The sequence below is a fragment of the Osmerus eperlanus genome, chromosome 3, assembly GCF_963692335.1.
Source record: "Osmerus eperlanus chromosome 3, fOsmEpe2.1, whole genome shotgun sequence".
NCBI lineage: Eukaryota > Metazoa > Chordata > Actinopteri > Osmeriformes > Osmeridae > Osmerus > Osmerus eperlanus.
The window spans coordinates 18,754,484-18,782,133 of record NC_085020.1 but is presented as its reverse complement, the minus strand read 5'-3'; the positions used below and the strand labels follow the sequence as shown (position 1 = coordinate 18,782,133).

The following is a 27,650-nucleotide window of genomic DNA, read 5'->3' as shown; positions in this document are numbered from 1 at the left end:
CCACTTGAAACTAACAAAGAAAGTTTTGACAGAAGGTAACGGAAAACGAAGAAATGAAATACATACGTCCGGACATTTTATATAATAAGTTTATGTACACTTTTACAATTCATTCAGGCATTCCAAAACAACCAGGGTAGTGCTCTCAACAAGAAGATCTGAAGTTCCATCTTCAATGCCATAGTTAAAACAAGTGGCTCGTTCCTTTTTTTGGTTTTTGTTATTGCTTTCTTCGGTATTGTAGGGTCTTGTCTTGTCCATCCAGTGTGTTTTCGAAGTGTAGAAGAGTGGATGTGTCGTAGAAAAATAAAACTAGAGTTTATGCTTAAGTTGAGAGGCTGAGCGTTTCTAAGGCTTCCACCCTCCTGCTGCTTCGCTGGGGAAGAGAGCGGAGGCACAGGATAGAACTCCAGTGAGGAGGAAGATTACAGCCCGAGTTCACAACTCACTCTTCCTCTTCCTCTGGTCAACCTCTTTCTTATCAATTATCTTATAAAAACTTTTCAGTCATAATTTTGAAACAAATTTTTTTCTCCTTTTTTTGTTGAAAACATATATACACCCTTAATGAAACACAAAGTGATTTGGTTTGTCTGTCAGCGACCTTCCAAAACACCCGACCCTCCTAGACAGTCTGGAAAAAGCCAGTGAGGCCTCGTTGTCATGGCGATCTGTGATGCGTGCGTAGTTTGCAGTTTGAATGACAGGCACCATCGTCATGGGGAGACTTGTTCGAGCTCGCCACGGCGACAACGCAGGAGTCGACACACGACACAATCAAGAAAACAAAGGCACTCAGGGAGGGGGGCAGGGTCAGAGTGGCAAGGGAGAGGTGGGGGAGGAGGGGCGCGGTGTTCCTGGAACAGATTGGCCCCCTCCCTCCTGCCTTTATCCCAGCACCAATAAAGTAAACAATGATTGGAAAGGTAAGAGGCCTGACTACCAACCTACCCTGCCCCCTCCACCCCCAGTCCTACCCCCATCTCCACCCCCCCAGTCCTGGAGGCCACCACCCCACCTCTACCCCGTCAGTATGTGCCCTGGAGGATCCAGAGCTACAGGGTCCCTGTCTCCTTAGTGTTCAGGCCCAGTCGGCAGGGGCCTGGGGGGGGTGCAGAGGACCAGGCAGGCAGGCCAGAGGACCAGCAGGGGGCTGTCAGGTGGCAGGGGATAAGGGAGGGGATGTTGAGGAAACAGTGGTTATTTGACACAGAGCAGCCCCCCCACATTAGCCACAAACTCCTCCAGGCTCTTCAGGAAGGCCAACTTCTGCTTGCGGTCCATGCTGGGGGGCGTGCTGCTGGCAGTCAGCTTGTTGAAGGCGTCGGCCAGACGCTGGTAGATGACGGCGTCTCTCTGGGTGGAGAGCAGAGACTCCACCAGCTCAGAGTACTCCGTCTGACGGGGCACACAGTTACACATCTTCATATAACAGGTCTGAACATGGAGCACACATTTTCTTTTGCCACACTGTCTCGGCCAAATAAAGTAGCAGATATCAAATCAGCGTGTTGTGTAATGTTTATGTAGGGGCAATCGATGTTATGATCCCATTCTACCAACGCGTGCCTTGCCCAAGGACATGAGGGCGGTGGTACTCACTTGGTGCAGGCAGACTAGAGTGTAAAGGGCCTCTCCTGCTGCCACGGTCATCTCTGTGTTGTGCTTCTGCAGAACCAGCATGTCAAACACCAACTAGAGAAGGAGCCGGGGGGGGAGAGAAAGAGAAAGAAAGAGTTGAAGAAAAATGAGAGAGTGAGGTGGAGAGAAGGAGAATGTGTAAGGGGGGAGAGAATGTGAGTGTGTGTGAGGGGGTAAGAGAGAGTGAGGGGGGGAGTGTGCAGGAACAACAAGCGAGTGACGAGTCCTAGGGGCCGTGTCTGACCTTGAGGAAGTGGCGAGTGGCGATGAAGAGGGGCGTGTCCTTCTCCTGGGTCTTGGCACACTGCTCCGCCAATGGGGACAGAGCCTCCAGACACAACTGGCTGACCTCTGAACTCATCCTGCACACTCGGGGTCAAGGGCCAACACACACACTGGTCTACAGGCTGTATACAGGAGGGAAAGCTGGACTGCTAGGCTATAGTCATGCACTGTCTGACCAGAAGGAGACCAACAGAGGCACTACTTTACACACATGCACGGACGCACAACACACTCACCCCCCCCCCCCCCCCGCCCCTCCAAAAGGATACGCAGTCATTCCCAGCTCCAGGGAGAACATGAGGCTCTTGAAGAGCTCCTCGGGCAGCTGGGGGATCTTCTCTGGGAAGATCTCGCAGATGAAGGTGATGAGCTTGTAGTACTGGTTGCACAGGGACGGGAACTGGAGCATGGAAAGCAGATCAACACACGGGGGTGAAGACCAGGAAAAAACACCTTTGAAATCGATGGGAATGTAAAAGTGTCATTCTTTGGATTTGTATTTGGAGTTTGGCCTGACCTTGAGCAGGTCCTGAGACATGAGGGGAAGCACGATGTTGACTCCAAAGAGAACCACGTCTGCAGCAGACACAGAGCGACCCGACGCTGCTGTACCCTGCTCCTGGCCCCGGAACACCTCATCTACACACACACAAAAAAAATATATTTGATATACATATATTATATCAATAAACACACACAGGAAGACTTCATTAGAACTGATAATGTTGGACTGTGACTACATAAACAGCCCTCTACCCTCTAACATGGTGCACCCCCCCCTCCCCCTCCTTCACCTCTTTCCTTCCTCCTCTTTCCCCTCTTCCTCAACACACCTCACTCCCTCCCGGCCTCCCTTCCACCCTCACTCTTCCTCCTCAATAGACACCTGACCCACCTCCCTCCGGCCCTCCCTCCGGCCCTCCCCCCCCCCCCCCCCCCTCCTCCTCAACACACACACCTGACCCACCGGTGTCGCTGAAGTCGATGAACTCCTTGGAGAGCAGGTTGGTGAGAAGCTCCATGATGAGCAGCAGGTCCTGGTACTGGTCCTCCTCCGCCGCCACGTCCGACCGCTTGCGGCCCAGGTTGTTCTTGGAGTAGACCTGCAGCAGCGTCAGACACGCCTCGTACAGCTTCATAGACTTGGACTGGGGGGGGGGGGACAGACAGACAGGACAGGGATGTCAATACTGTGAGAAGTACTGCAGACTACTGTCCCTGTGCCAGAGCAGTAGGAAGAGCATCCAGGGATAGATTAGATTGTACAAAGCCAATGAAATGCAGTTAGCACGTAACCAGGAGTGCAAAAGAAATAGGGTTAGGGTTAGGATGGGCCCTCACCTCCCCCAGGTAGCAGATCTGTTTGTGGGCCACCTCCACAAACACCTCGATGATGAGGTTGATGGTCTCCGGGGTGTTGCGGTACACCTCCATCAGGCCGATGCAGCTGGACAGGAAGTCCATGAGGAAGCTGAAGAGCGAGGCCACGTTGTCGATCTGCGTCGCCTCGGCGATGCCGCACAGGGCCTCCAGCGTGGCGACGATCTCCCGCTTTACTCCCTCCTCCTGGCTGATCTGGGCGAAGTTCTCCTGGTTGATCAGGCTGAGGAAACGCTGTTGGAGGGGGTGCAGCACCTGGGGGAGGATAGAGAGATGGAGAGAGACACAGAGAGAGAGAGAAACCAAGAGAGATGGAGAGAGAGAAACCAAGGGAGATACAGAGATGAAGAGACATTGAAACAGGTCTGAAATGATGTGCAGGGCTATCCTCCCCGGGTTGTGTGTGTGTGTGTGTACCTCGCTCCAGTACTGCTGCTTGGTGTCCGAGTCCATGTGGGCGAAGCCCCCCAAGACCAGAGCCTTCATCAGGGTCCTCTGGACGGAGCTGGACAGCAGGTGCAGGGGGGGGCTGCGGCTGGCAAACTGCTTGGCCAGGTTCCACCAGTTCTCACACTGCACCACAATGTTGGCCCTGGAGGGGAGAGGGGTGGAGAGAGAGGGAGAGACAGAGAAGGATAGGTTAGATATGTGTCAGCACCAAGGACAAACAGATTTGACTGCAGTGAGACTAAAATCAGATTCCTGCGCAGCACGGCTTGTGTCTGGTAAAAGTATTTCTCCATTTCTCCAAGTTTATTGAGACTGTCTATTCCATCCACCACCAGGGGGAGTCGTCCTCACCTCTCCCTCTTCTCCACCAGGGTCACCAGCAGCTCCACTGTGTCATTGGCCAGCTCTGGCTCCGAGCTCCACACCGATAGGTTGTTGATCACCTTCTCCAGCAGGTATCCCACAATCCACTTGGCCCCCTCAGTGTCTGCCCCGAAGGCCGTGCTGAGAGCCATGCTGATCTGGAGGGGAGAACGGAGAGATGAGAGGATGATGGAGGAGCGGACAGAGATGAGGATGATGGAGGAGAGGACAGAGATGAGAGGATGATGGAGGAGCGGACAGAGATGAGAGGATGATGGAGGAGAGGACAGAGATGAGAGGATGATGGAGGAGCGGACAGAGATGAGAGGATGATGGAGGAGAGGACAGAGATGAGAGGATGATGGAGGAGCGGACAGAGATGAGAGGATGATGAAGGAGCGGACAGAGATGAGAGGATGATGGAGGAGCGGACAGAGATGAGAGGATGATGGAGGAGCGGACAGAGATGAGAGGATGATGGAGGAGCGGACAGAGATGAGAGGATGATGGAGGAGCGGACAGAGATGAAAGGATGATGGAGGAGCGGACAGAGATGAGAGGATGATGGAGGAGCGGACAGAGATGAGAGGATGATGGAGGAGCGGACAGAGATGAGAGGATGATGGAGGAGCGGACAGAGATGAGAGGATGATGGAGGAGCAGACAGAGATGAGAGGATGATGGAGGAGCAGACAGATGAGAGGATGATGGAGGAGCGGACAGAGATGAGAGGATGATGGAGGATAGGACAGAGATGAGAGGATGATGGAGGAGAGGACAGAGATGAGAGGATGATGGAAGAGCGGACAGAGATGAGAGGATGATGGAGGATAGGACAGAGATGAGAGGATGATGGAGGAGCGGACAGAGATGAGAGGATGATGGAGGATAGGACAGAGATGAGAGGATGATGGAGGAGGACAGAGATGAGAGGATGATGGAGGAGCGGACAGAGATGAGAGGATGATGGAAGAGGAGAGGACAGGGAGATGAGGATGATGGAGGGGAGAATGAAACATCAAGAGAATGATAGATGGGAGTAAAGAAATGAGAGGATGATGGAGAAATGAGAGGATGATGGAGAAGATGGAGAGATGAGAGGATGATCGAGGACGTGGGTGTTAGGTCTGGAGCTGGGTTAGGATTAGATAAGGGGGCTGGGTTAGAGTCAGGTCTGGGGTTGGGCCAGGATTAGATATGGGGCTGGGCTAGAGTCAAGTCTGGGCTTGGGCAAGGAGTAGATATGGGGCTGGGCTAGGGGTTAGTGCTGAAGGCGGGCTTGGGCTTTGTGTCACACCTGTCCATACAGCTTCTCGTCCACCAGCAGGTAGGTTTTGGCCCAGCGGCGGAGGAACCAGACGATGTCCTTCCCCATCTGAGGGCTGAGCAGGCCGGTCAGGCTGGCTCTGGTGGCCCTGGACTCCACCTCAGACGTCCTCAGCACCGCAGACAGCAACCTGCCAATACCAGGAGAGGACGGGGAAGAGAGAGAGGGGGGAGGAAGGAGAGAGGGAAGGAGAAGGAGCAGATGGGAAGAGAGGGAAGGAGTGGAAGAGAAGGATAAGAGGGTAGAGGGGAAGAGAGGCAGAGAGGAAAGGGTGGAAGAGGGGGAGGGCGAAGAGAATGAGAGGCAGAGGGAATGAGAGAAATGGAAGAGAGAAAGCCAAGGTCGGGATGAGCATGAGCCGGGGGGGGGGGGAAAGAATGGCAGAACAAAAGAGAGATGGGAGACAACAGCTGTTTGTTTCAGTTGCCCGGCGACATAACAAAAAGCTCAACACGCATACACACGCATTATTGTTTGCGCATGGTTTAAACATTATTACACACAGGCACACAAGATAGCGGGCTTAAATCAGCTTAGAACTCGGTGTCAGAGGCCCCTTCGCTGTCGGACAGTGCACTGTTTCACATTGTTTGCAGAAAACAAAACCCCACTGACATTTGACGGAGGTGGGTTCAAGTGCAGTTATTAGGAAACCTGATGCCTGTGTCCCTGTCCCTCCAATCCCCTGTCTCTGCTGTCAGCCACCTCCACATGCCCGGCTAGGAACAATCATCTTACACCGCCAACCACGCCAAAAGTCTCCATGTCCCGCTCACGGAACATCCTCCCCCTTCTTGTACCCTCTACCCTGCAATGCGACCCTACATAGCCCTCTACCCTGCAATCCTACCCTATATAACCTTCTACCCTGCGATCTTACCCTACATAACCCTCTACCCTACCAAACGGAACTCTCTACCATCTCCACCGTAACCCCTACCCTTCTCTACCCTACCCTACAGAGCCCTCTACACCCTATCCTACAGAACCCTCTACCCTCTCCACCGTAGCCTACAGAACCCTCTACCCTCTCTAACCTACCCTACAGAACACTCTACCCTCTCCACCGTAGCCTACAGAACACTCTACCCTCTCCACCCGAGCATGGACCCTACAGTCCTACCCTACCTTATTGAACCCTGCTCTACCAGCAGCTGACCCCATCCTTATATAGCATGTATGAAAGCTGCACTTAGCAGTACAATAGTTCTTGAAGTGCCTGCAAATGTGTCCTTTCTCTGTATGTTGACTTTAAGATCCTGATGTACCACTGTCTTGTAAGAATTGTTTAATGTTGCACTTATGATATGACGCCGTTTTTGTTACACCATAATATGTGGTTAAGATGTTATTTTGTACGATGCCTGGTAAATATATTCCTAGACCATAACCACAAAAAGGTTTGTTAGAACTATGTACTTCTGATCCTTGATTTTCGGCTTAACTTTTTATATGCACTATTTGTATGTGGGTTTGAATAAAAGTGTCTTGAATTTAAAAAATGTAAACGTAGTGGCGCCAGGGTGGTCCAGGGGCTTGACTGACCAGCACCGCGGCTGCTCTAAGGCAGGACCTGTGTGTGGGGCATGGCTGGGCCTGTGTGTGGGGCATGGCTGGGCCTGTGTGGGGCATGGCTGGGCCTGTGTGTGGGGCATGGCTGGGCCTGTGTGGGGCATGGCTGGGCCTGTGTGGGGCATGGCTGGGCCTGTGTGGGGCATGGCTGGGCCTGTGTGTGGGGCATGGCTGGGCCTGTGTGGGGCATGGCTGGGCCTGTGTGTGGGGCATGGCTGGGCCTGTGTGTGGGGCATGGCTGGGCCTGTGTGTGGGGCATGGCTGGGCCTGTGTGTGGGGCATGGCTGGGCCTGTGTGTGGGGCATGGCTGGGCCTGTGTGTGGGGCATGGCTGGGCCTGTGTGTGGGGCATGGCTGGGCCTGTGTGTGGGGCATGGCTGGGTCTGGGCCAGGAAATTCCCTCTCTGGGGCCGTCACCCCCTACAGGGAAAGCAGAGCTCCGCGCCGTCCAGACGGGGTCTCATGGAAGCGTGACTGAACAGCCCCGGCTGGGATCTAGAGGAGCCTTCCGATAATTCCTCCAGCCCACCCGCACCAACCCAACAGTGAGGGTCCAACCGATAGGCCACAAGATTCAACCAGCCCATGGACTGGGCTGGTCCTTACCTGATGACGGAGTCTGTCCTGTTGCATCCTGGGATGGAGGAGGCCTTCTCCCCGGGCGAGCCCAGGACCTGCAGGGTGCTGTTGATGTCCACCTCCGTGGCGTGGTTGATGGAGTACTCCATCACCTCCGGGGGGATCAGCGGTGTCTCGCCCTGGGCATCGTCTGCCAGTAGGTACCCTGGAGAACACGGTATAGATCATCATCTAATGGGAGGTACGCTTGAGAACATGGTATAGAACATAATCTATCCTTGGTAACAAGGTTCTTTACAGGAGCGTTTACTTTCACCTCTACTTGAAGGGTTCTTGTTCTGAAACGCTACCATGGTGGAATGAGGCAGACTGACAGTGGAAAATCTCTACACAAAGGAACGTTTATTCCCAATAGATGGACAGAAATCCCCAGAACAAAAGCAGGGTCACGCAGCTGGTAGCTCTCCCTTCCTTACATCAGATTCCACTCACGCATGGACCCAGTCGGCCTTCATCCTCAGTCTAAACTTAGCTCTACCGCGCCACTAGGCTGGGGGCTAGGCTGGGGGCCTGCCCCCTGGGCACACAGCAGCCTGTTCTAGGGGCTGACAGATTCCAACAGGACTGAATGCTGGAACTGTCAGGTAATGAACAGATTACCAAGTTGGCTCTGGTGAGAAGCTTGATTTTATTCAGATATGCAGCAGCCTAGCGTAGCATGAGAGGTAGGGTCTCCTGCTAGCATGGGCCTGTCCAGGGTGGGGGTCCATTCAGTGTTTAACTGTTAGACCAGTACAGAGCTACTGACCTGTGACCAGTACAGAGCTACTGACCTGTGACCAGTACAGAGCTACTGACCTGTGACCAGTACAGAGCTACTGACCTGTGACCAGTACAGAGCTACTGACCTGTGAACAGTACAGAGCTACTGACCTGTGACCAGTACAGAGCTACTGACCTGTGACCAGTACAGAGCTACTGACCTGTGACCAGTACAGAGCTACTGACCTGTGACCAGTACAGAGCTACTGACCTGTGACCAGTACAGAGCTACTGACCTGTGAACAGTACAGAGCTACTGACCTGTGACCAGTACAGAGCTACTGACCTGTGACCAGTACAGAGCTACTGACCTGTGACCAGTACAGAGCTACTGACCTGTGAACAGTACAGAGCTACTGACCTGTGACCAGTACAGAGCTACTGACCTGTGACCAGTACAGATCTACTGACCTGTGACCAGTACAGAGCTACTGACCTGTGACCAGTACAGAGCTACTGACCTGTGACCAGTACAGATCTACTGACCTGTGACCAGTACAGATCTACTGACCTGTGACCAGTACAGAGCTACTGACCTGTGACCAGTACAGATCTACTGACCTGTGACCAGTACAGATCTACTGACCTGTGACCAGTACAGATCTACTGACCTGTGAACAGTGCAGAGCTACTGACCTGTGACCAGTACAAAGCTACTGACCTGTGACCAGTACAGATCTACTGACCTGTGACCAGTACAGATCTACTGACCTGTGAACAGTGCAGAGCTACTGACCTGTGACCAGTACAAAGCTACTGACCTGTGACCAGTACAGATCTACTGACCTGTGACCAGTACAGATCTACTGACCTGTGAACAGTGCAGAGCTACTGACCTGTGACCAGTACAGATCTTCTGACCTGTGACCAGTACAGATCTACTGACCTGTGACAGTACAGATCTACTGACCTGTGACCAGTATGAGCCAGTGGATGTCTTCGTAGAGGTCATCCAGGACCTTGCGGTCCACAGAGCCAGCGTGGGGCGAGGCCAGAAGGTGCTGCTGGGTCCTCTGGAGCTGCCCGTGCAGACGAGTCACACGCTCCTCCAGCAGACTGGCCAATCACAGGCAAGGGTCAGAGGTCAAGGGATGTAATGGTCAGCAATGAATATGTGTATCGGGTCAGCAGAGTGATGCAGTGATGTAAATGGGGAGTCAGTTGGCTGAGCGGTGAGGGAATCGGGCTAGTAATCCGAAGGTTGCCAGCTCGATTCCCGGTCATGCCAACTGATGTTGTGTCCTTGGGCAAGGCACTTCACCCTACTTGCCTCGGGGGGGGAATGTCCCTGTACTTACTGTAAGTCGCTCTGGATAAGAGCGTCTGCTAAATGACTAAAATGTAAATGAAAATGTAAATGAGTGAGTGTGTGTGTGTACCTGGTGAGAAGGGGGATGCAGTGGTGTGTGTGTGTGTACCTGGTGAGAAGGGGGATGCAGTGATGTGTGTGTGTGTACCTGGTGAGAAGGGGGATGCAGTGGTGTGTGTGTGTGTACCTGGTGAGAAGGGGGATGCAGTGGTGTGTGTGTACCTGGTGAGAAGGGGGATGCAGTGGTGTGTGTGTACCTGGTGAGAAGGGGGATGCAGTGATGTGTGTGTACCTGGTGAGAAGGGGGATGCAGTGATGTGTGTGTGTGTACCTGGTGAGAAGGGGGATGCAGTGGTGTGTGTGTACCTGGTGAGAAGGGGGATGCAGTGATGTGTGTGTGTGTGTGTACCTGGTGAGAAGGGGGATGCAGTGGTGTGTGTGTGTGTGTGTACCTGGTGAGAAGGGGGATGCAGTGGTTGGCTGCGATGCGTCCCAGCATGCCTATGCTGGCCAGCTGGTCAGAAAACAGCTCCCTGTCATCCTCCTGCAGCTCACTGATCTCATCCTCCTCGTGCGACGCCACGCCGTTCGCTGTCTGGAGGGAGAACAGAGAAGAGGAGGGAGGATGAATAGAGAGGGAGGAACGAGGACGGAGAGGTGTTAGAAAACTTCAACGCAGTTACTGTACAGCAGAATAAACTAACTGTATTTTTTGCTAAATATAAAGATTATATTTAATAAACATCTTCAAAGAAACTGGAAAGGGAAAGAGAGAGGAGAGAGATGGAGAGAGAGAGGGCGGGAGATGAAGGAGAGAGAGAGGGAGATGGAGAAAGAGGGAGTTGGAGTTGGAGAAGAGAGAGAATAACCAGAGGAAGGAAGGGGTGAGGGTGGGGGGGTAGTGACCGCTCACCAGGTTCCGCGTGCCATCGGGGGCCGCCAGGTGACACTGGATGTAGGAGTTGAAGACCTGCACGGCAGGCTGGACGAAGCAGCCGCGAGGGAAGTGCTCGTCGTCCTGCACCAGCGTCAGCCACGACTCCAGCAGCCTATCATACGCCTCCATGTACACCATGTCATCCTTGTCCAGCTGGGGGGGGGGGGGTGTAAAGACAGATAGAGTGGGAGAAGGAGAGAAGGAGAAAGGTAGTGAGTGAAAGAAAACTGTAAGTGAACAGACAGTGGAACAGTGGAATCCTTCCAGAGTGACGGCCGTGCATTTTATGAATAATGTGGTCATTCTAAACGTGTGTTTGGCATGAGGCAAATGGAGTAAGCCATTTGACTTTTTAACATAATATTGTAGACGGTGTGGTACTCACCACTTCCTCTAGGGCGGCGCTGCGCCCGAAGGAGCAGGTGAGCAGAGTGAGGCAGTTGATGAAGGAGGTGAAGAGCTCGCTGGGCAGGGCCGTCAGGGTGCTTCTGGGAAACGTAGTGATGAGGTTGGAGATGATGTTGGAGATGCCCACGGCCTCAGAGTCCTCGATCTCTATTCTGTGAGGGAGAAGGAACCAGCACACAACCTCAGCACGACGGACGCCAGGGAACACAGACGGAACGCAGACGGAACACAGACGGAACACAGACGGAACGCAGACTAGACGGAACGCAGACGGAACGCAGACGGAACGCACGACAGCTTCATCTGATCAGGAAGTCCAGGTGGGAGGAGAGGAAGTTGTGACCTTGGCCTGATCTGTCCTCGGTGTCAAACCAATCAATCAAATCATTAATGAGGGTGCTTGGCCTACAATGGTTGTTTGTTAATGTATCCATGTAGCCATTAACGATAAAATGTTTTGAATGTGAAAGAAGATGTGTTTCGGACGACTAAAAGTATGTTTAATATGTGACCAATTAATGGAAGTTGTGCTCATTGGAAAAGAGGATTCTCAAGCGTCCATCCTGGAATCCTTCTCCATCCTCTCCAGTGGTAGAAAAAACTCCCCTTTCAACAACGCACCTCTCAGTAACCCTGACCTATCGACCAGGAGGTCAACTCAAGCACAAGAAAATGAGGATCTGTGAAAAGAAACATGAGTGCCGTTCATGTTCGGAGTTTTCCTGTTTTCACGATACGCATACTTTTATGAATTAATTTACACAGAGTTCTATACGTCAATCCCCAGGTCCTACTGATCACATCTCTAGTCTCTGGGGAGGCTGTGTTCCCAGAGCCCCGGTTAGAGGCCGGCCTCCCAGCAGCACCCTAACCTCTATCAGATGGGGCTAAATCACTAGCAGAGCTGCTCAATCACCGTGGACACCCCTCCTGTCCCGCATGGCTTTCACATGATGCAACTGGAAAAAAGCTCCAAGAATAGGTGATTACAGAGAAAGAGAGAGGCAGAGAGAGTGGGAAAAGAGAGAGGGGTGAGGGACAGAGAGGCAGAGAGAGGGAAAAGAGAGAGGGGTGAGGGACAAAGAGGCAGAGAGAGTGGGAAAAGAGAGAGGGGTGAGGGACAGAGAGGCAGAGAGAGAGGGAAAAGAGAGGGGTGAGGGACAGAGACGCAGAGAGAGAGGGAAAAGATAGAGGGGTGAGGGAGAGAGAGGGGCCAGAGAGGTGTGGAGAGAGAAAGACCCACTTGGCTTACTGACTCAGGCGTTCCAGGCTCCAGCATGTGTGCCTGTTATTTATAAATCAAAGGCCTCTGAATTTACTACTAAGGCCACAGACTATTAAACAACAAATCACATTAACACACACATTAGTCAAATCCCAAGTACTCACTTCTTAAACAAGTACCAGAAAACACACACGCATCCCGTTATAATTATTAAGGACATGGCGGTAGTTGTGCCCGTAGGAATGTATTGGCTGGCACTTCCTTTCAAATATGACCTCCCTATCACAACAGATCCCAAAACCCTTTGGCACATCAACTCACACTGTAAATAACCCATCGCTGGTAAAACATTGTTCATTGTTTTAAAGGATCCTCCTCCTTCATAGACTTAAGGCCAGTTTAAACACTGTTCAATAACAGTCTGCAATTTAAACTGCAACACAAAAGATATTATGCAGATAGATTTGACACCCCTTGCCTTCCCCTTTGACAGTGGTGCTAGATGCTTAAAATCCCTGATTGTTTACATCCCAGGGTGAAACATGATTTCTGTAACCTGGTGAGTGTAAATACATAAACTTACTACTTTGATAGACCTCAGAGTTTACACTTTCAAGACCATTAAATTCACCCAACGAATCAGATGAAGCCCTAGGTGAACCAGCCCCAGTTGTGAGTGTCCAAGTGTGTAGTTGTCCAGGTGTGTGTGTGTCCGTGTGTGTGTCCGGGTGTGTGTGTGTGTCCAGGTGTGTCCGGGTGTGTGTGTGTCCGTGTGTGTGTGTGTGTCCAGGTGTGTCCGGGTGTGTGTGTCCGTGTGTGTGTCCGGGTGTGTGTGTGTCCAGGTAGCTCACCCGTTGATCATGCTGAGCAGCCCCTCCACCAGGTGGGCCAGGTAAGACACCTGGGCACTCTCGTCGGGGAAGATGGGTCCGTGCATGGAGGCCAGCTGGGCCAGGCACTGCAGCGAGTCCTGGGCCATGTCCGAGTCCTCCCGGATCTTCCTGTGCACCTGAGCAGAGACGCACCACAGACAGACACCATTATTACCTCGAGATCCGAGTCCGTCAGGGTTATTCGATTTATCGGCAAGTCAGCTGGAGCGAGTGTGACGGAGGTGAATCAAACTGGAACTGTTGTGGCGTGAGAGTGTCGCCTTGCCTCACTCCAACAACACTGAGAAACTCCAGTTGAGGCTTTAGCTCTGCAGGCAAACACAGATGTATGACACACAGGTGGGCCAGGGTAAACACAGTGATCTATGGAATGGAATACGGAACATAGACTGCCAGGAAATAGTGCTCCAGTTGAATTAGACAGAACTCAGACACACCTCTCCTGGTGGTAGATTTACTAGCCATACTGAGCTGAAGACATCATAGTGGAAGATCGGTTTGTTGATAACTGGAAACAGTGGAAAACCTTGAAAGGCTGCAGTTGAATAAAGAAACAATTGAGGCCAAGTCAGGCTTGCCAGTGCCTCAGATACCTCCCAGAAGGCAACCATCGTCTGCTCATACAACTCTTCTATCTAGGAACCTGGGATTTCATCGACAGCCTCTGGAGGTAAACGTCTTAACCCGCCAGGGAAACTTAAGGCCACGCCTGTGACTGAGAAGGGTGAAGTCATCGACACACATGATCTGAATGTGTGTGACTGCACTGACTACCTATTTGATCATTTTGATTGCCACGGTATAATTGTCTCCCTAGCCTATGGTCTGCACCACCATCCGTCGATGGAGAGGGGGGTCCCCTCACTGAATTGCCCGTCCGTAGCTCTGGGGAATATTTACCCCTTGTCTTCTTTGAGGGGTTCAGGTTGGTTAACCAACCTGTGCTGATCTGTGGGCATCTGTGAAGCCCTCTGTGTGAAGACCTCTGCTTGTAAAAAGGGGCTATAACAAATCCCATTTGGCTTCACAACCCCATGACTCTACCTGGAAGCTGTGTTCCTGCTCCAGCAGAAGCCAGCATGACAACCAGGCTCCGTCTCCACTCAGCCCTGACTGTTGAGATCACTGCCGTACTGCAGACCGCGATCATGACTGAGATTGCGAGTGAGCAGGCAAACAGGCTCGTTCCTACAGATCTCCCCTAGGGCATTCCGACAAACACAGGGAGACAGCAACCCCGATCTCAGATCGGTAAAAAAGATGAGAAGTTTGGACGCACTCACCGTCAGATGATACAAGTCAAGCGTAAAGTCAACCGTCTACAAGTCTGGACCGAGAACCTTCAACCCGAGACGCCGCCGCCGCACTCCCGTCTCAATCGATCACTGAAGCGCCTGAATGTCTCCACAGACAGTCCCGGCGGAGCCCAGAGTGAGTGCTGAAGTCAGAGGGTCAGACGTGTTATTGTCTGTGAGGGTGAGGGCATGGTGGGGCTGGGTAAGCACGCCAGCACAGCCAGGCTCCAGCTCCTCTCTCCAACATGTGTTTCCACTGACAGCACAATGGTGAGGTCTGGACCCAAACACTCCCCTCTGCTCTGCTCACGCACTCTCTCCCCTCCCTCTCTCTCCCCTCCCTCTCTCTCCCCGCCCTCTCTCTCCCCGCCCTCCCTCCCTACCTCCCTCCCTCCCGTCCCCCTTCTAATCTTACAGTCCCACAACAGAGCCAGCACAACTCCAGTTCTCTCTTCCGTCTGGTTTGAGTGAAAGACCTCCCTCACCCCGAGTCTTTGTCTCACTCCCTTTCCCTCCCTCGTTCCTTTCCTCCCCCTCGTTTGCAGCCGGAGTGGCAGGGTGTGAGCTGGCCCCGACGCTAACCTAGCGGAGCTGCAACGCTCCGAGCCGTCGGGTAGCGCTGGCCTCTTCCAGAGTGGCAGGGTGTGAGCTGGCCCCGACGCTAACCTAGCGGAGCTGCAACGCTCCGAGCCGTCGGGTAGCGCTGGCCTCTTCCAGAGTGTGAAGTCATTCTTTGGAGGAGATGAGGGAAGGGGAGGGAAAGAGAGAGGGGCAGGGGAGGGAGAGAGGGGAAAAAGGAGGGAGAAAGGGGAAGGGGGGTGGGGGAGAGAGAGAGAGAGGAGACGAGGAGAGAGCGGAGAGAGAGCGAGAGAGCGCAAGGCCAAAGGATTGCTGCACGCGCTCTAAAAACAGCTGCACCAACTAACAATCCGTGCGACGCTAGCTATGCCTATCGCCTTGAATCGCCCTATAGTTAGAGACAGGCAGGGGGGCGGAGAGGGGTAAATCAAAACAAGACCGGGCACTCCTCCTCGCCCAGAGAGAATGAGACCGAGTATTTATAGAAGGAGACAAAGCCTAGTGTCTGCTTCCTATGGGGAATCAGAGGATCGCCTTTCAAGGTTTCTCTTTTTTCAAATCAACACCGTGCTTTTGACTGGTTGTCTCCTGCCTCTTTATCACTCTTTGGTTGGTTTGGATGCGGTTACTGGCACCCTGGGCATAGATAACCTCATCAGACCCAGCTCTCCCGAATCAGCCAGATTGAGTTTACCTAGTCAACACAGATGTGGCTTGTGTGCGTGTGGAGTATATATATATATATATTTATTTGATTATTCACACTGACGCAAGTATGCCTGGGAAATCTAAGCACACGCACTAAATAACAGATCCAACTAACTGAAATGAGTCATCCTTAAACCATGTCAAGCCACAAAACTGTTCAATCCAAATCACATATGTCTCTCAGTGTTTAAGGAACAAGGGGCTTCACTGTCTCTCTCCTCTGCCAACACCTCTCGGCCCAGACTTGAAGACAGTTGACTTGAAGCTTGACTTGTTTCATCAGAGACAGTGAGTGCATCCAAACTTCCTAATGAGCTGCCTCTCTCAAAACCTCAACAGGCAGAACTCAGTGTTCTGAGTGACGCGTCAATTGACAAACTTCTTCTCTCCCCTCGAAGACAACTTGGTTTGAGTGGAGCTGTTTAAGGGGAGATTGACACCCACTAGGGGGGTGTGGCGGGGGGGGGGGGCGAGGGGGAGGGAGGTGGGGGGCTGCTGTTAACGGGGGCCCCTAATCCCGGGGGTTAGGCCCTAATCCTGCCACCAGGACGCTCCACACTCTGACCCTGGCGGCGCGTGTCTGGAGGCTGCTCACAGCTGAGGAGTGAGTGCTGGCAGCTGACACACACACTCAGACAGGCCCATAGACACACACACTCAGACTGGCCCATAGACACACACACTCAGACAGGCCCATAGACACACACACTCAGACAGGCCCACAGATACACACAAACACACACAGACAGGCCCACAGATACACAAACACAGGCCCACAGACACACACACACACTCACAGAGACAGACAGCTGATAGCGACTCGACCAACTACAATAACAAACACCAAAGCCTCCACAAATACCAGGAGGTAAGACTACACTGCTACTATGCAGCCATCAGCAGGTCGTCTTACAGCTGATAAGCTGCACTGGCCCTCTGGTAATGTACCTCGCTCTCATATAATTATACAGTTATTTCCTAGCGTGGCTCCATGTGATGTTGTGGCACTGTGAGGATGTTATTACTATGAACTATAAACAGTGGTTAATGGGCACGCACAATACAACATACCAAGCATCCCCAGGTCTACGGATTAAAAGTCTGTCTTGAAAGACCACATCAAAACCCAGTTGCCCGTGTGGAGAGCACACAGCTACTGTTCTGGACCCTCTGCACACCTCCAGATGATGTCCAGCACTGGACAGCTGACTACAGCTCAACATCCATCTCGGCACTCCATATTGCAAACACTACGATGATCAGCATTGGTGTCAATTTGTGTCCATTTGTGTACCCTTGTTTTCAAATTTGACATTTCGGATGTACGCAATGAACATGTATTAGGCCCCTGGATGCCAACTGTTCTACAAAAAAACACAAAGGAGCAGTATGTGGCAGCAGACATGCTGGTGACATGTATGTCGGTGGCGCAGTATGTGGCGGCAGAGATGCTGATGTATCTGTAGAGAGATAATGAGGGGGACAATTGACTGGGTAGTTCCAGCCACCCCACCTAGGCTGGAGGTCTATAACCTACTCTTCAGACAGTCTGGAGGTCTATAACCTACTCTCCAGACAGTCTGGAGGTCTATGACCTTCTCTCCAGACAGTCTGGAGGTCTATAACCTACTCTCCAGACAGTCTGGAGGTCTATAACCTACTCTCCAGACAGTCTGGAGGTCTATGACCTTCTCTCCAGACAGTCTGGAGGTCTATGACCTTCTCTTCAGACAGTCTGGAGGTCTATGACCTTCTCTTCAGACAGTCTGGAGGTCTATAACCTACTCTTCAGACAGTCTGGAGGTCTATAACCTACTCTTCAGACAGTCTGGAGGTCTATAACCTACTCTTCAGACAGTCTGGAGGTCTATAACCTACTCTTCAGACAGTCTGGAGGTCTATAACCTACTCTTCAGACAGTCTGGAGGTCTATGACCTACTCTCCAGACAGTCTGGAGGTCTTTAACCTACTCTTCAGACAGTCTGGAGGTCTATAACCTACTCTCCAGACAGTCTGGAGGTCTATAACCTACTCTCCAGACAGTCTGGAGGTCTATGACCTACTCTCCAGACAGTCTGGAGGTCTATGACCTACTCTCCAGACAGCAAATACTTCAGTCAGCATCAGCATCTTTAACCAGCTCTACTCACAAAAATGTCCACTAGAGCGTCTACAGTTAAGGCACCAGGTAAAATAAATGGCTTGAGCTCAATAAAACCAACAATCTAGCCATGTTGCCTCTTTTGGGTGGCCTGTGGGAGAAGGCGCTGAATGTGAAGAAGACCAGAGGTCCATGACCAGGAGATACTCACTGTGAAGAAGAGGTCCATGACGCGCGTGTCCAGCAGGGCCTCCCTCCACGTCTCTGTGGGCTTCAGCATCACGTTCTGGGTGGACTCGAACATGGCTATGTAGTGGCGTCCCAGTGCACCGCAGGTCAAGGACAACAGCAGCATGAGGAACTCTCGCTCGCTCACGGGTCTGTCGACTGGCTGCCTCCCTCACAGGGTGTTTGCTCTCTCTCTCTCCGTCTCTCTCTCTTTCTCTCTCTCTGTAGTCTGGCTGCTCTGTGGTGGCAGTGGAAACTAGCTGTAACTCTCTCAGTAGCTCTGTCCCATCTGCTCTGCCTGCATCGCCACTGAGGTCCTGGCCTGTCTCTCACACTCCTCCCCCTCCCTCCCTCCCTCCCTCCCTCCCTCCCTCCTCCCCCTCCCTCCCTCCCTCCCTCCCTCCCTCCCTGTGCCCTCAGTGTCGCCTGTAGCCTCCCCCTCAGGTCTCGTGAGGCAGAGACAGAGTGAGGAACTTCCCACAGGAATGCAAGATGAAAGCCAGTCATCGGCTCAGGCCAAGCATTCCGCGAGGCCAAACCCAGTCACGCCCCTACACCCGCCACAGCACCCTACTCCCCGACACACACACAGCCCCACACCACACTTTACACACACTTACACTCACACAGACAACAAACACAGCTCATTGAGACAGGTGACAGCTTTTTGGCTGTGTGTATGTGTGCGTGTGTGTACTCTGCTCACTGCTTCCAGCAGCCTTGTCTTTATGGCCTGGTTATAAATAGCCCTGGTCCAGCATCAGAACTCTGAGTGAACCTTCTTATGTGTGTGAGAAAGAAAGAGAAAGGAGACACTGAGAAGAGAGGAGAGATTGAAAGGAAGAGAGAGAGGAGATTGAGAGGAGAGATTGAGAGGAGGAGAGAAAGAGACAGAGAGATAGAAAGGAGAGATTAAGAAAGAGAGGGAGGCCTTGATATGAAGTGTTGCACCCTGGAGTCCGACCCCACGTCGATGAATCCAATCCTGGTGTGTGTGCATGCCTACAAGTTGACTAATGAGTCCAGACCGACTAGTGACACATGGCTGTGGTCTTGTGCGACCTTTCTAGAGCTCACCTGCCACAATCTCTTCCGGAACCCTCCAAAATAACACCACACTGGCTCTGAATACTTTCCAGTGCCACATCTCCGGTGAAGGACCAATTTTGGTATCCTGTTTAATACATATAGCAGGCTACTCTGACTCATGGCCACTATTTAAACAACATAGTCAAACCAAACGCAGCCTGGTGGGAATAGACTCCTGTTCCAGATACCCTGCTAACCAAGGTGTAGGTATGTGAGAGATGACATGTCTATCAGTTATTCCCGTGTTCAGGTGAGCAGGAGGGAAGACCAGTGTGTCTTGCCTCCATAGCAGGCATAGTAATAGCCTGAGGCTGACCAGGCCTGTGCTGAGGCAGTGTTGGCCCACACTGAGCACAGGGAGCAGTGCTATGTTAAGGAGAGCGGAGGGTTTAAGTGATACATCCTCTGTAAGTCCTGCCTGCTGCCTTGCCATGTGTAAAAACAGTCCAGGAATGTCCCTTCAACATCCCTCCCCCCACCCCCTCCACCACCCCAACCCTGCCCCTACACATAATATAACACTCTGTCTGGCTTCAGTTTGGACAGTTGTCACCAAGGAATCCTGTCCTGCTTGTTCAAACAGGGGGCTGCCGCCCAGGCCCTGAGCCAGGCCAGGGCTTCTCTGGCCTCACGCCGGAGGCCAGGCCTGGCCCATGGCGTCCCCAGCCCAGACCAGTGGACTGACCAGACCGCACCCCACCCCACCCGAACTCAGCCAAGCCAATAGGACCTTAAGGCTCTCATCTCCACAGCAGGGCTGGGCTTAGGCCTGTCTGTCATCTGCTTCAGCCATTCACAGCAGCTGCCCTCTGTGCTGGAGAGCCGGGGACTGGCCGTGACCCCGCCCCCCTCCGGGGTCAACGGCGGCGAGGAGAGACGCGCTGTCCAACAAACGCTCGGGGAGCGTGTCTCGGACAGATGACACGAGTGGCGGGGCCGCGGCGAGGACAGATGACTGGCATGCCGGGCGGTCGGGTTCTGAAGGATGGAGGACGTGTGGTGTTTTAAAAAGGCTCTTTGGGATGGTGGAGTATGTGTGTGTGTGTGCGCGTGTTGGGGGGGGGGGAGAGACAACTGCGGCTGTCAGGCATTTAATTAGTAGCGGTCCCTGAGCTCGCTCACACACACACACACACCATGTTCTGACAATCTGACGACCACACTTCTCCTTCCCAGCGGCCTTCATAAATCTGTTCTCGGTTCCAGTCCCTTGAGCACACCCCCACTGCAATTACACACGCAAACACAGTCCCACAGACAGTCACAGACACACTCCATCAATCACAGACACATGCACACACGCAAACATACACAATCACAGACACGCATGCCAAATTGAGCATGCCAGCCATTCCTGACAGACACTCAGCAAGCTGTGGGGTTTAAGAGGGGCTTGCGACCCCTCCAGGAGGAGACCTGCTTATGGGGAGCTGGTCTGAGCTTGTGCAAGCACGCACCCTCAAGCAAACAGCCCAGTGATCCTTGACCCCCCCCCCACTTCTGATCCCAGTAAACCAGCTGTCAAACACGAAACCCCGTGCCCTAGTCCCACTCACCTCCTTGACCCTGACCCGAACTCTGCCCCCCCCCCCACCCCCCGAATTCACCTCTCTTACCGTAACACAACGACCAAGTCTGCCCCAGTCCGCTACTCACCTACTTAACCCTGACCCTCACCTCCCCCTTCCCAACCCTACCCTTCTATTACAACTAAACTGATATACAAATCACCTGTCATGTAGAATACAAACTTGCGCTGACCATATTAACAATTATAATAATAATCCAATACAAATGTAATATCCCTAGCAACCTTATAAAGGCTATCCCACAGTGGCCCAAGGCCCACAGTGCCAGTCTTGCTGTCTGGGATGTGAGAAAGGATATGATTGGGCGGGAGGAAGTTCCAGCTGAGCACCTGATTGGCCAGGGCCAGGTAGCGCTGGAACACAGAGGACATTTGGGCGTTGAGGTTCACCCTGCGGCTGAACTCCTGGAGAACGTCCATGGTCAACATGAAGATCTGCCGGAGGTCCTCCTCCTGTTACACACACAGTCATCAGTACACACTGTTACACACAGTCATCAGTACACACTAGGGGTGCCAAACCGAACCGCAAAAAAACCGAACCATTCAACACACAAACCACGGCGCTACTCCTTAATGGAAGGAAAAACAGAGATGTAAGATTTTTTATGTTTGCTTTAAATATAGAACTTCCCACAGGAATGCAAGAAATTATGAAATTATTAGAAATGATGTTACTTTCATATGTTATCAAATCTCTGGAAGTAAGACAATGTTATTCATGCTGAGAAAATACTGAAATAGTCATGTTTTTTTCTTCCCCCTAATGTGATAAACAAACCGAACCGAAACCGAGACCCATAAACCACTATACAAACCGTGGGCTTGTTGAATTGTTGCACCCCTAGTACACACACACACTCACACTCTCATCAGAATACACACTTTTACACACACACACACATCAGAACACACACTGTTACAAACAGTCATCAGTACACGCTTACGTTACACACACATCAGTACAAACACTTACGTTACACACACACACTCATCAGTACACACACATCAGTACACACTCTGATGTTACACACACGCACTCGTAACAGCGCACACACTCATCAATAAACGCACTGACTTTTCACACACACTCGTCATTACACAGAATTAGCTTTCACGTACACACAGATCAGTAGGAAAGTTAGACACACAAACACACACACACACGAGAAGCAGACCTGGAAGATGCGTTTACAGCTGCCGTGGAACTCCATGCTGAGTCCGATGTTGCTGGTCTTGCTGGAGCTGGAGAACTCACTGAGCAGAGCCGTCAGGATGGAACAGGCCAGGGTCTGCTGCAGGGGGCACAGGGCAAACGTCACAGAAAGCACATAACTGGGCAGGAGGTTCTACCATCTGGAGGACACTGCCTCCTGGTGGACACCAGGCACACTCATCTTACCAGACAAGTTCGATGTAGGCTGAAACTATCTTTATTGTCTTGGGTGGGAATCTCTATCTCTCTCATGAAATTCTTGGTGTAAGGACAGTGTGTGCTACATATACTGGCGAGTGTAGGGCTGGTCCCAGTGTGGACTAGGATCATCCCAGTGTACGATAAGATAGTACCAGTGTGGGGTAAGATTAGAGCTGGCCAATGTAACCAAATAATGTTTCACTTTAAAATGTTTTTTAATGTTTAAAAAGTTTTTCATCATTTTTAATTAGCTTTAATTTAATTAGCTCCCCTTTCATTTAATTAACAGGTAAAAACATTATTTAACCACCTTTCTTTAAATGTAACCACTTTACATATCAAGGAACCTAGGCAATAATTTTATCTTGAGATAAACGGCAGAAGTAGGTTGTGACTGACGACATGCTGCCTACTCCAAAGGGTGGAAGCAGCTGAGACGATAAGTTAAAAAGAAAATATGTTTGTTGTCTTCCAGCTCTTGGTCGGAACGGTATTCCTGCACATTTTACACACACCAGTGTTCTGGTATCGGTCAGACTAACTGACATTCCGGAGAGCTGTCCTGTCCTTTTTTATTGTCAAATTCCTCCATTTATGAGTCAGGAAGGGAGCACGCTTGGGAATGTAGCGTATTTGTTATGTTCTTTCCTTGAGGTTTGAATTAAATGAATTGAAACTATCAAACATTCTACCGAATTAATTTTCTTATTGCTACTGATGAAGTGTCAACAGCGGTACGCATAGGGTTAGGGTTTCATCGCCCAGGCCCAGGTAGGATAGTACCTGCATGTTGAGGGTTAGGATAGTCCCAGTTTAGGGTTATTTTAGTCCCAGTCCTGACCCACACAGTACCAGTGTGGGTCAGGACAGTACCAGTATGGGTCAGGACAGTACCAGTGTGGGTCAGGACAGTACCAGTGTGGGTTAGGACAATACCAGTATGGGTCAGGACAGTACCAGTATGGATCAGGACAATACCAGTATGGGTCAGGACAATACCAGTGTGGGTCAGGACAGTACCAGTGTGGGTCAGGACAGTACCAGTATGGGTCAGGACAGTACCAGTATGGATCAGGACAGTACCAGTGTGGGTCAGGACAATACCAGTATGGGTCAGGACAGTACCAGTGTGGGTCAGGACAGTACCAGTGTGGGTCAGGACAGTACCAGTGTGGGTCAGGACAGTACCTTAGAATAGTAGCAGTGTGTTTATGGTCAGGTTAGTCCCAGTCTAGAGCTCTCTCACCACTGTGGGGTTGCCGCTGCTGATGAGCTGGCTGACCTCATGGAAGATGCCTTTACAGTTGATGGACTTGTCCAGGGAGCCGCGCTTCACAATGACGGCCACGGCCAGCAGCATCTGCTCGCGCACGTACTTCTGCAGGCTGAGGACGAGGAGAGGAGCAGGCAGAGAAACATTAGCAGGTATGGTCACAAGGATAAGCAGAATCATTAGCAGGTATGGTCGCGAGAATTCCCAGCAACATTAGCAGGCCTATCACAAGGATTCCCAGAATCATTAGCAGGCCCAATCACAAGGATTCAAAAGAAGATTTGCAGGCCCAAACGCAAGGATTCAAAACAACATTAGCAGGCCCAATCGCAAGGGTTCACAGCAACACAGGCAGGCCTGTTACAAAGGAGAGACAGCAGCATTTATGAACTGATTCCCAGCCTATTCTTAGAGGGTATGGGGTGTCCTCGCTTCCTACTGCCAACACAAACACCCACACATACACGTTAACATACTTGGGTCTCTGTAGAACATAGGTGAGGAGGAATGTGCGCAGAGACTCGATGCTGGCCTTCTCCAGCAGGATCCACTCCCTCACCACGGCCTCCATGATGGCTGTGGCCGCCTGGAACAGCACATAGTCCACCTTACTGGTCTCTGTGGAGTAGAGGGGGAGCTGTGAGGGTTCTGGGGCAGCTCTCTGTGTAGTCTCTTAGTCTTCTGTTAGTAGTCTAGTATGAAGCTCTGATTCTTAACTTTATTCTGTACTTTCTTCATGCACTATTTGTATGGCTCTTTGGAAAAGGTGTATGCTAAACGAACAAAATGTAATGTCATCATCATTTGATAGGGTATTAGTAGTCTAATATATTTCTAGTATATATGAGTGTTCTATTACTACTGTATTTGAGTAGTATATTAGTAGTCTATATGGATAGTATTAATAGGGTATTATACTACTAATAGGGTATTAGTAGTTTGTTAGATGTCTGAACGGGCCGTATTCTATGAGTGTCCTCTGAGGGTCTGTCGCTAGGCTCTGTGACTAGTCTGTTGGTAAGGTACATGTGTGCAGTCTACGTGAGGGCTGTTTGTGCGTCTGAGACCAGCTCATCTCAGAAATGTCGTTTCATAATAAAGAATATTTTACTTTAGATTAAAATAATGATACAACACCTATGAAACAAAACAGACCAAAAAACGATAATTTTTTTTACTATACAACCCAATAGCTCAAATCAACAAGCTATAAGGAGCTAACATCTATATAAATCGATATGGAAATCAACCTCTTACCAAGAATGTGCTTGCAGATAGCGAAGGGGGATTTAGACTTCCTGAACGAGAGGAATATGTGCTCTGCATGCTGCCTCTGCTCTGTGCTGACCATGGACGGCGGTGCCTGCAAGAAAACACACACACACACACTACAGTATAAATGACACACCAACACAAAGACAGGATGTCCGTACACATAAAGCATGTGATTCAAAACATCTATGCTAATCACAAGATCCAGCACAAGACCGCAGCCCTTCATCACGGAGGAAGACTGCCCCTCTCATACACGGCTCAGCAGGGAGATCGCATTCCATACCTAATTGCAATGAACGCAGCTCAGAGTCCGTGAGCACAGAGAGAAAGGCCCTTTCATCTGTCCCTGACCACAGGAACCAGGGGCGTTCACAGGCCTGCAACCTGAACATCGCTCACACTACAGTCCTGAACATCACTGACACACTACAGCCCTGAACATCACTGACACACTACAGTCCTGAACATCACTAACACACTACAGTCCTGAACATCACTGACACACTACAGCCCTGAACATCACTGACACACTACAGTCCTGAACATCACTGACACACTACAGCCCTGAACATCACCGACACACTACAGCCCTGAACATCACTGACACACTACAGCCCTGAACATCACTAACACACTACAGCCCTGAACATCACTAACACACTACAGCCCTGAACATCACTGACACACTACAGCCCTGAACATCACTGACACACTACAGCCCTGAACATCACTGACACACTACAGCCCTGAACATCACTAACACACTACAGCCCTGAACATCACTGACACACTACAGCCCTGAACATCACTGACACACTACAGTCCTGAACATCACTGACACACTACAGTCCTGAACATCACTAACACACTACAGCCCTGAACATCACTGACACACTACAGCCCTGAACATCACTGACACACTACAGCCCTGAACATCACTGACACACTACAGTCCTGAACATCACTGACACACTACAGTCCTGAACATCACTAACACACTATGGCCCTGAACATCACTAACACACTACAGCCCTGAACATCACTAACACACTATGGCCCTGAACATCACTCACACACTCTCTGAACTTGATATAATTACTTTGCTCTGGAAGCAGCCTGGCGAATAGTATACAACAGACACCTATTACTACCCCTGTGGTCACATCATTCAATCCCAGCCTAGACTTAACCTTCCTTAGGTTTCACAATGCTAGCTCAGCACAGGCAGGTCTGGGCCTAACAGGATTAGGACAGCACTATTGACACTATGGACAGCAACTCATTAAAGTCAGCTGCACTGACATCTTCCTATGATTAACCTGTATTAATTTGTTACATTTTCAAATTGCTGACCCACCCTGTTTTAAAACAATACTGTTGATCTATAGATGATATGTAGGGCCCATTGGCTATTTAGATATATTCTGAGAGAGACAGGCTACTGTTACAACTTGAATAGCTAGCAGATATGCTGTTATTGGACCGGCTATATCACATTTTAGGATAAACCATACTGTAACACACAAAATTGTAAAAAAATAAAATAAAAAAAACATCTGGGATGATCAATCTGCCAAAAGTAATGGTCAGGGCCAGGGAGGAATACATTATTATTACTCGTTTTGGTGTTTCTCATAATGGATTTACTATAACCACTTCCAGATTTATAATATTCTGCTCCAGTATATTCAGCACTAATCAAACATATCATAGCTAAAATAAAGCTGCAAGTCTTATGAACTGAGTATTGACATTATGTACATAAATATAACTGAAACATAAATGTACTGTAAATTGATTTAGCTATAGGTCTGACTAACAGACTAAGTATCTCCAACAACGCTAAGAGGTCGCCTCGACACAATGTTGATATTCTAGAATAGGAAGAGATTAGGGTAAATATTTATGAGTTCTTCCTATGCACTGTATCATAATCTGAATTTGCTGGACTGAATGGATTTATCTTTCCTAAAACATAAAACAAGCTGATTCAAATGTGTTGTAACCAACAGACGACTGTATTTGGTAGCTAGCAACATTACTAGATATGTACCACATCTAACACTGTTGTGGCTTGAGAATGGTTGTACACAATACAAGTTCGTTCAAATGGAAATAATGAACAAGTTGGCGACTGGGCCATTTCAGACGATCGCTGTTCAGCATTAACGTCAAGCATGGTGCGTGACTAACTTTTAGCAACCTAGCCAAGTGTTTCTGACATGTGCCGCATTGTGACTAGTTTCATCCGAATGAGTAATAGTTCGCTAATCCTTCATTATAAATTGGAAGCAAAGTCGATTTGGCACTTTTCTTGATAGTTACTCAACACAGGCGCTAAAATTACTCAGATATCAGACGAACATGGATGAATCAACAGCGTGTTTTATCAGCATCGACATGGGCAGCCATGGTGATGCTCAGTCTATACAGAATGTCTACTGAGGTATCTACTTGGTTTTATATAAAACTTGACAACTGTGTGTGTCTTTTAAAGCCTTTATGTTTTGTTACTGAAGTTTATATAACCAACGACACAACCGACCGTGTCACACATGGGGTCTTTCGGGGGTATGATGATGGCTATGCTGGATTTTTGCGGGATGGAGACAAGCACTGCGCCACGCATCGCTATCCCCTCATTTGATAAATAACTAAGCCGTTTCACACAAGTCGTCGTATTACAACTCTTTATAGAACCAAGTGTGAACACATACCCTCACACACTACAAAAACAACATTTTATTTCTCACCATTAAAACTTTGGCAGCGCTTTCCAGCTGTGAAATCACTTCTGGTGCACCGACCGCCGCCATCATCGTCTCCCTTCAATGACGCGCCATGCGCTGCATTATGGGTTAAGCGGCACTCCGGGCCAATGGGTTCATGAGACACTTTTGGCTGAG

At 50.5% G+C, this 27,650-nt stretch overlaps 1 protein-coding gene across 1 annotated transcript; it reads right to left on the bottom strand.

Annotated features, from left to right (window-relative positions):
* Positions 1-71: 71 nt before the first annotated feature.
* Positions 72-27,633, bottom strand: xpo4 (exportin 4). The gene is made up of 23 exons (XM_062457584.1): positions 27,498-27,633; positions 24,727-24,832; positions 23,946-24,087; positions 23,443-23,581; positions 21,958-22,074; positions 21,080-21,232; positions 18,086-18,199; positions 13,149-13,306; positions 11,050-11,224; positions 10,641-10,817; positions 10,180-10,322; positions 9,329-9,474; positions 7,624-7,801; positions 5,417-5,576; positions 4,108-4,277; positions 3,724-3,898; positions 3,268-3,561; positions 2,885-3,074; positions 2,444-2,565; positions 2,196-2,326; positions 1,886-2,003; positions 1,603-1,695; positions 72-1,398 (listed from the first exon to the last, which is right to left on the bottom strand). The coding sequence occupies exons 1-23, from the start codon at positions 27,561-27,563 to the stop codon at positions 1,201-1,203; spliced, it is 3,465 nt and encodes a 1,154-aa protein (XP_062313568.1). The 5' UTR covers positions 27,564-27,633; the 3' UTR covers positions 72-1,200.
* Between the last annotated feature and the right edge of the window lie 17 nt (positions 27,634-27,650).

Coding starts and splice junctions, on each gene's coding strand:
- xpo4 (XM_062457584.1), bottom strand. CDS start 27,563: ATGATGGCGGCGGTCGGTGCACCAGAAGTGATTTCACAGCTGGAAAGC. Junction 5,577..7,623: donor AGGACAGACTCCGTCATCAG/GTAAGGACCAGC, acceptor TGGTATTGGCAG/GTTGCTGTCTGCGGTGCTGA. Junction 2,004..2,195: donor CTGGAGCTGGGAATGACTGC/GTATCCTTTTGG, acceptor CCGAGTGTGCAG/GATGAGTTCAGAGGTCAGCC.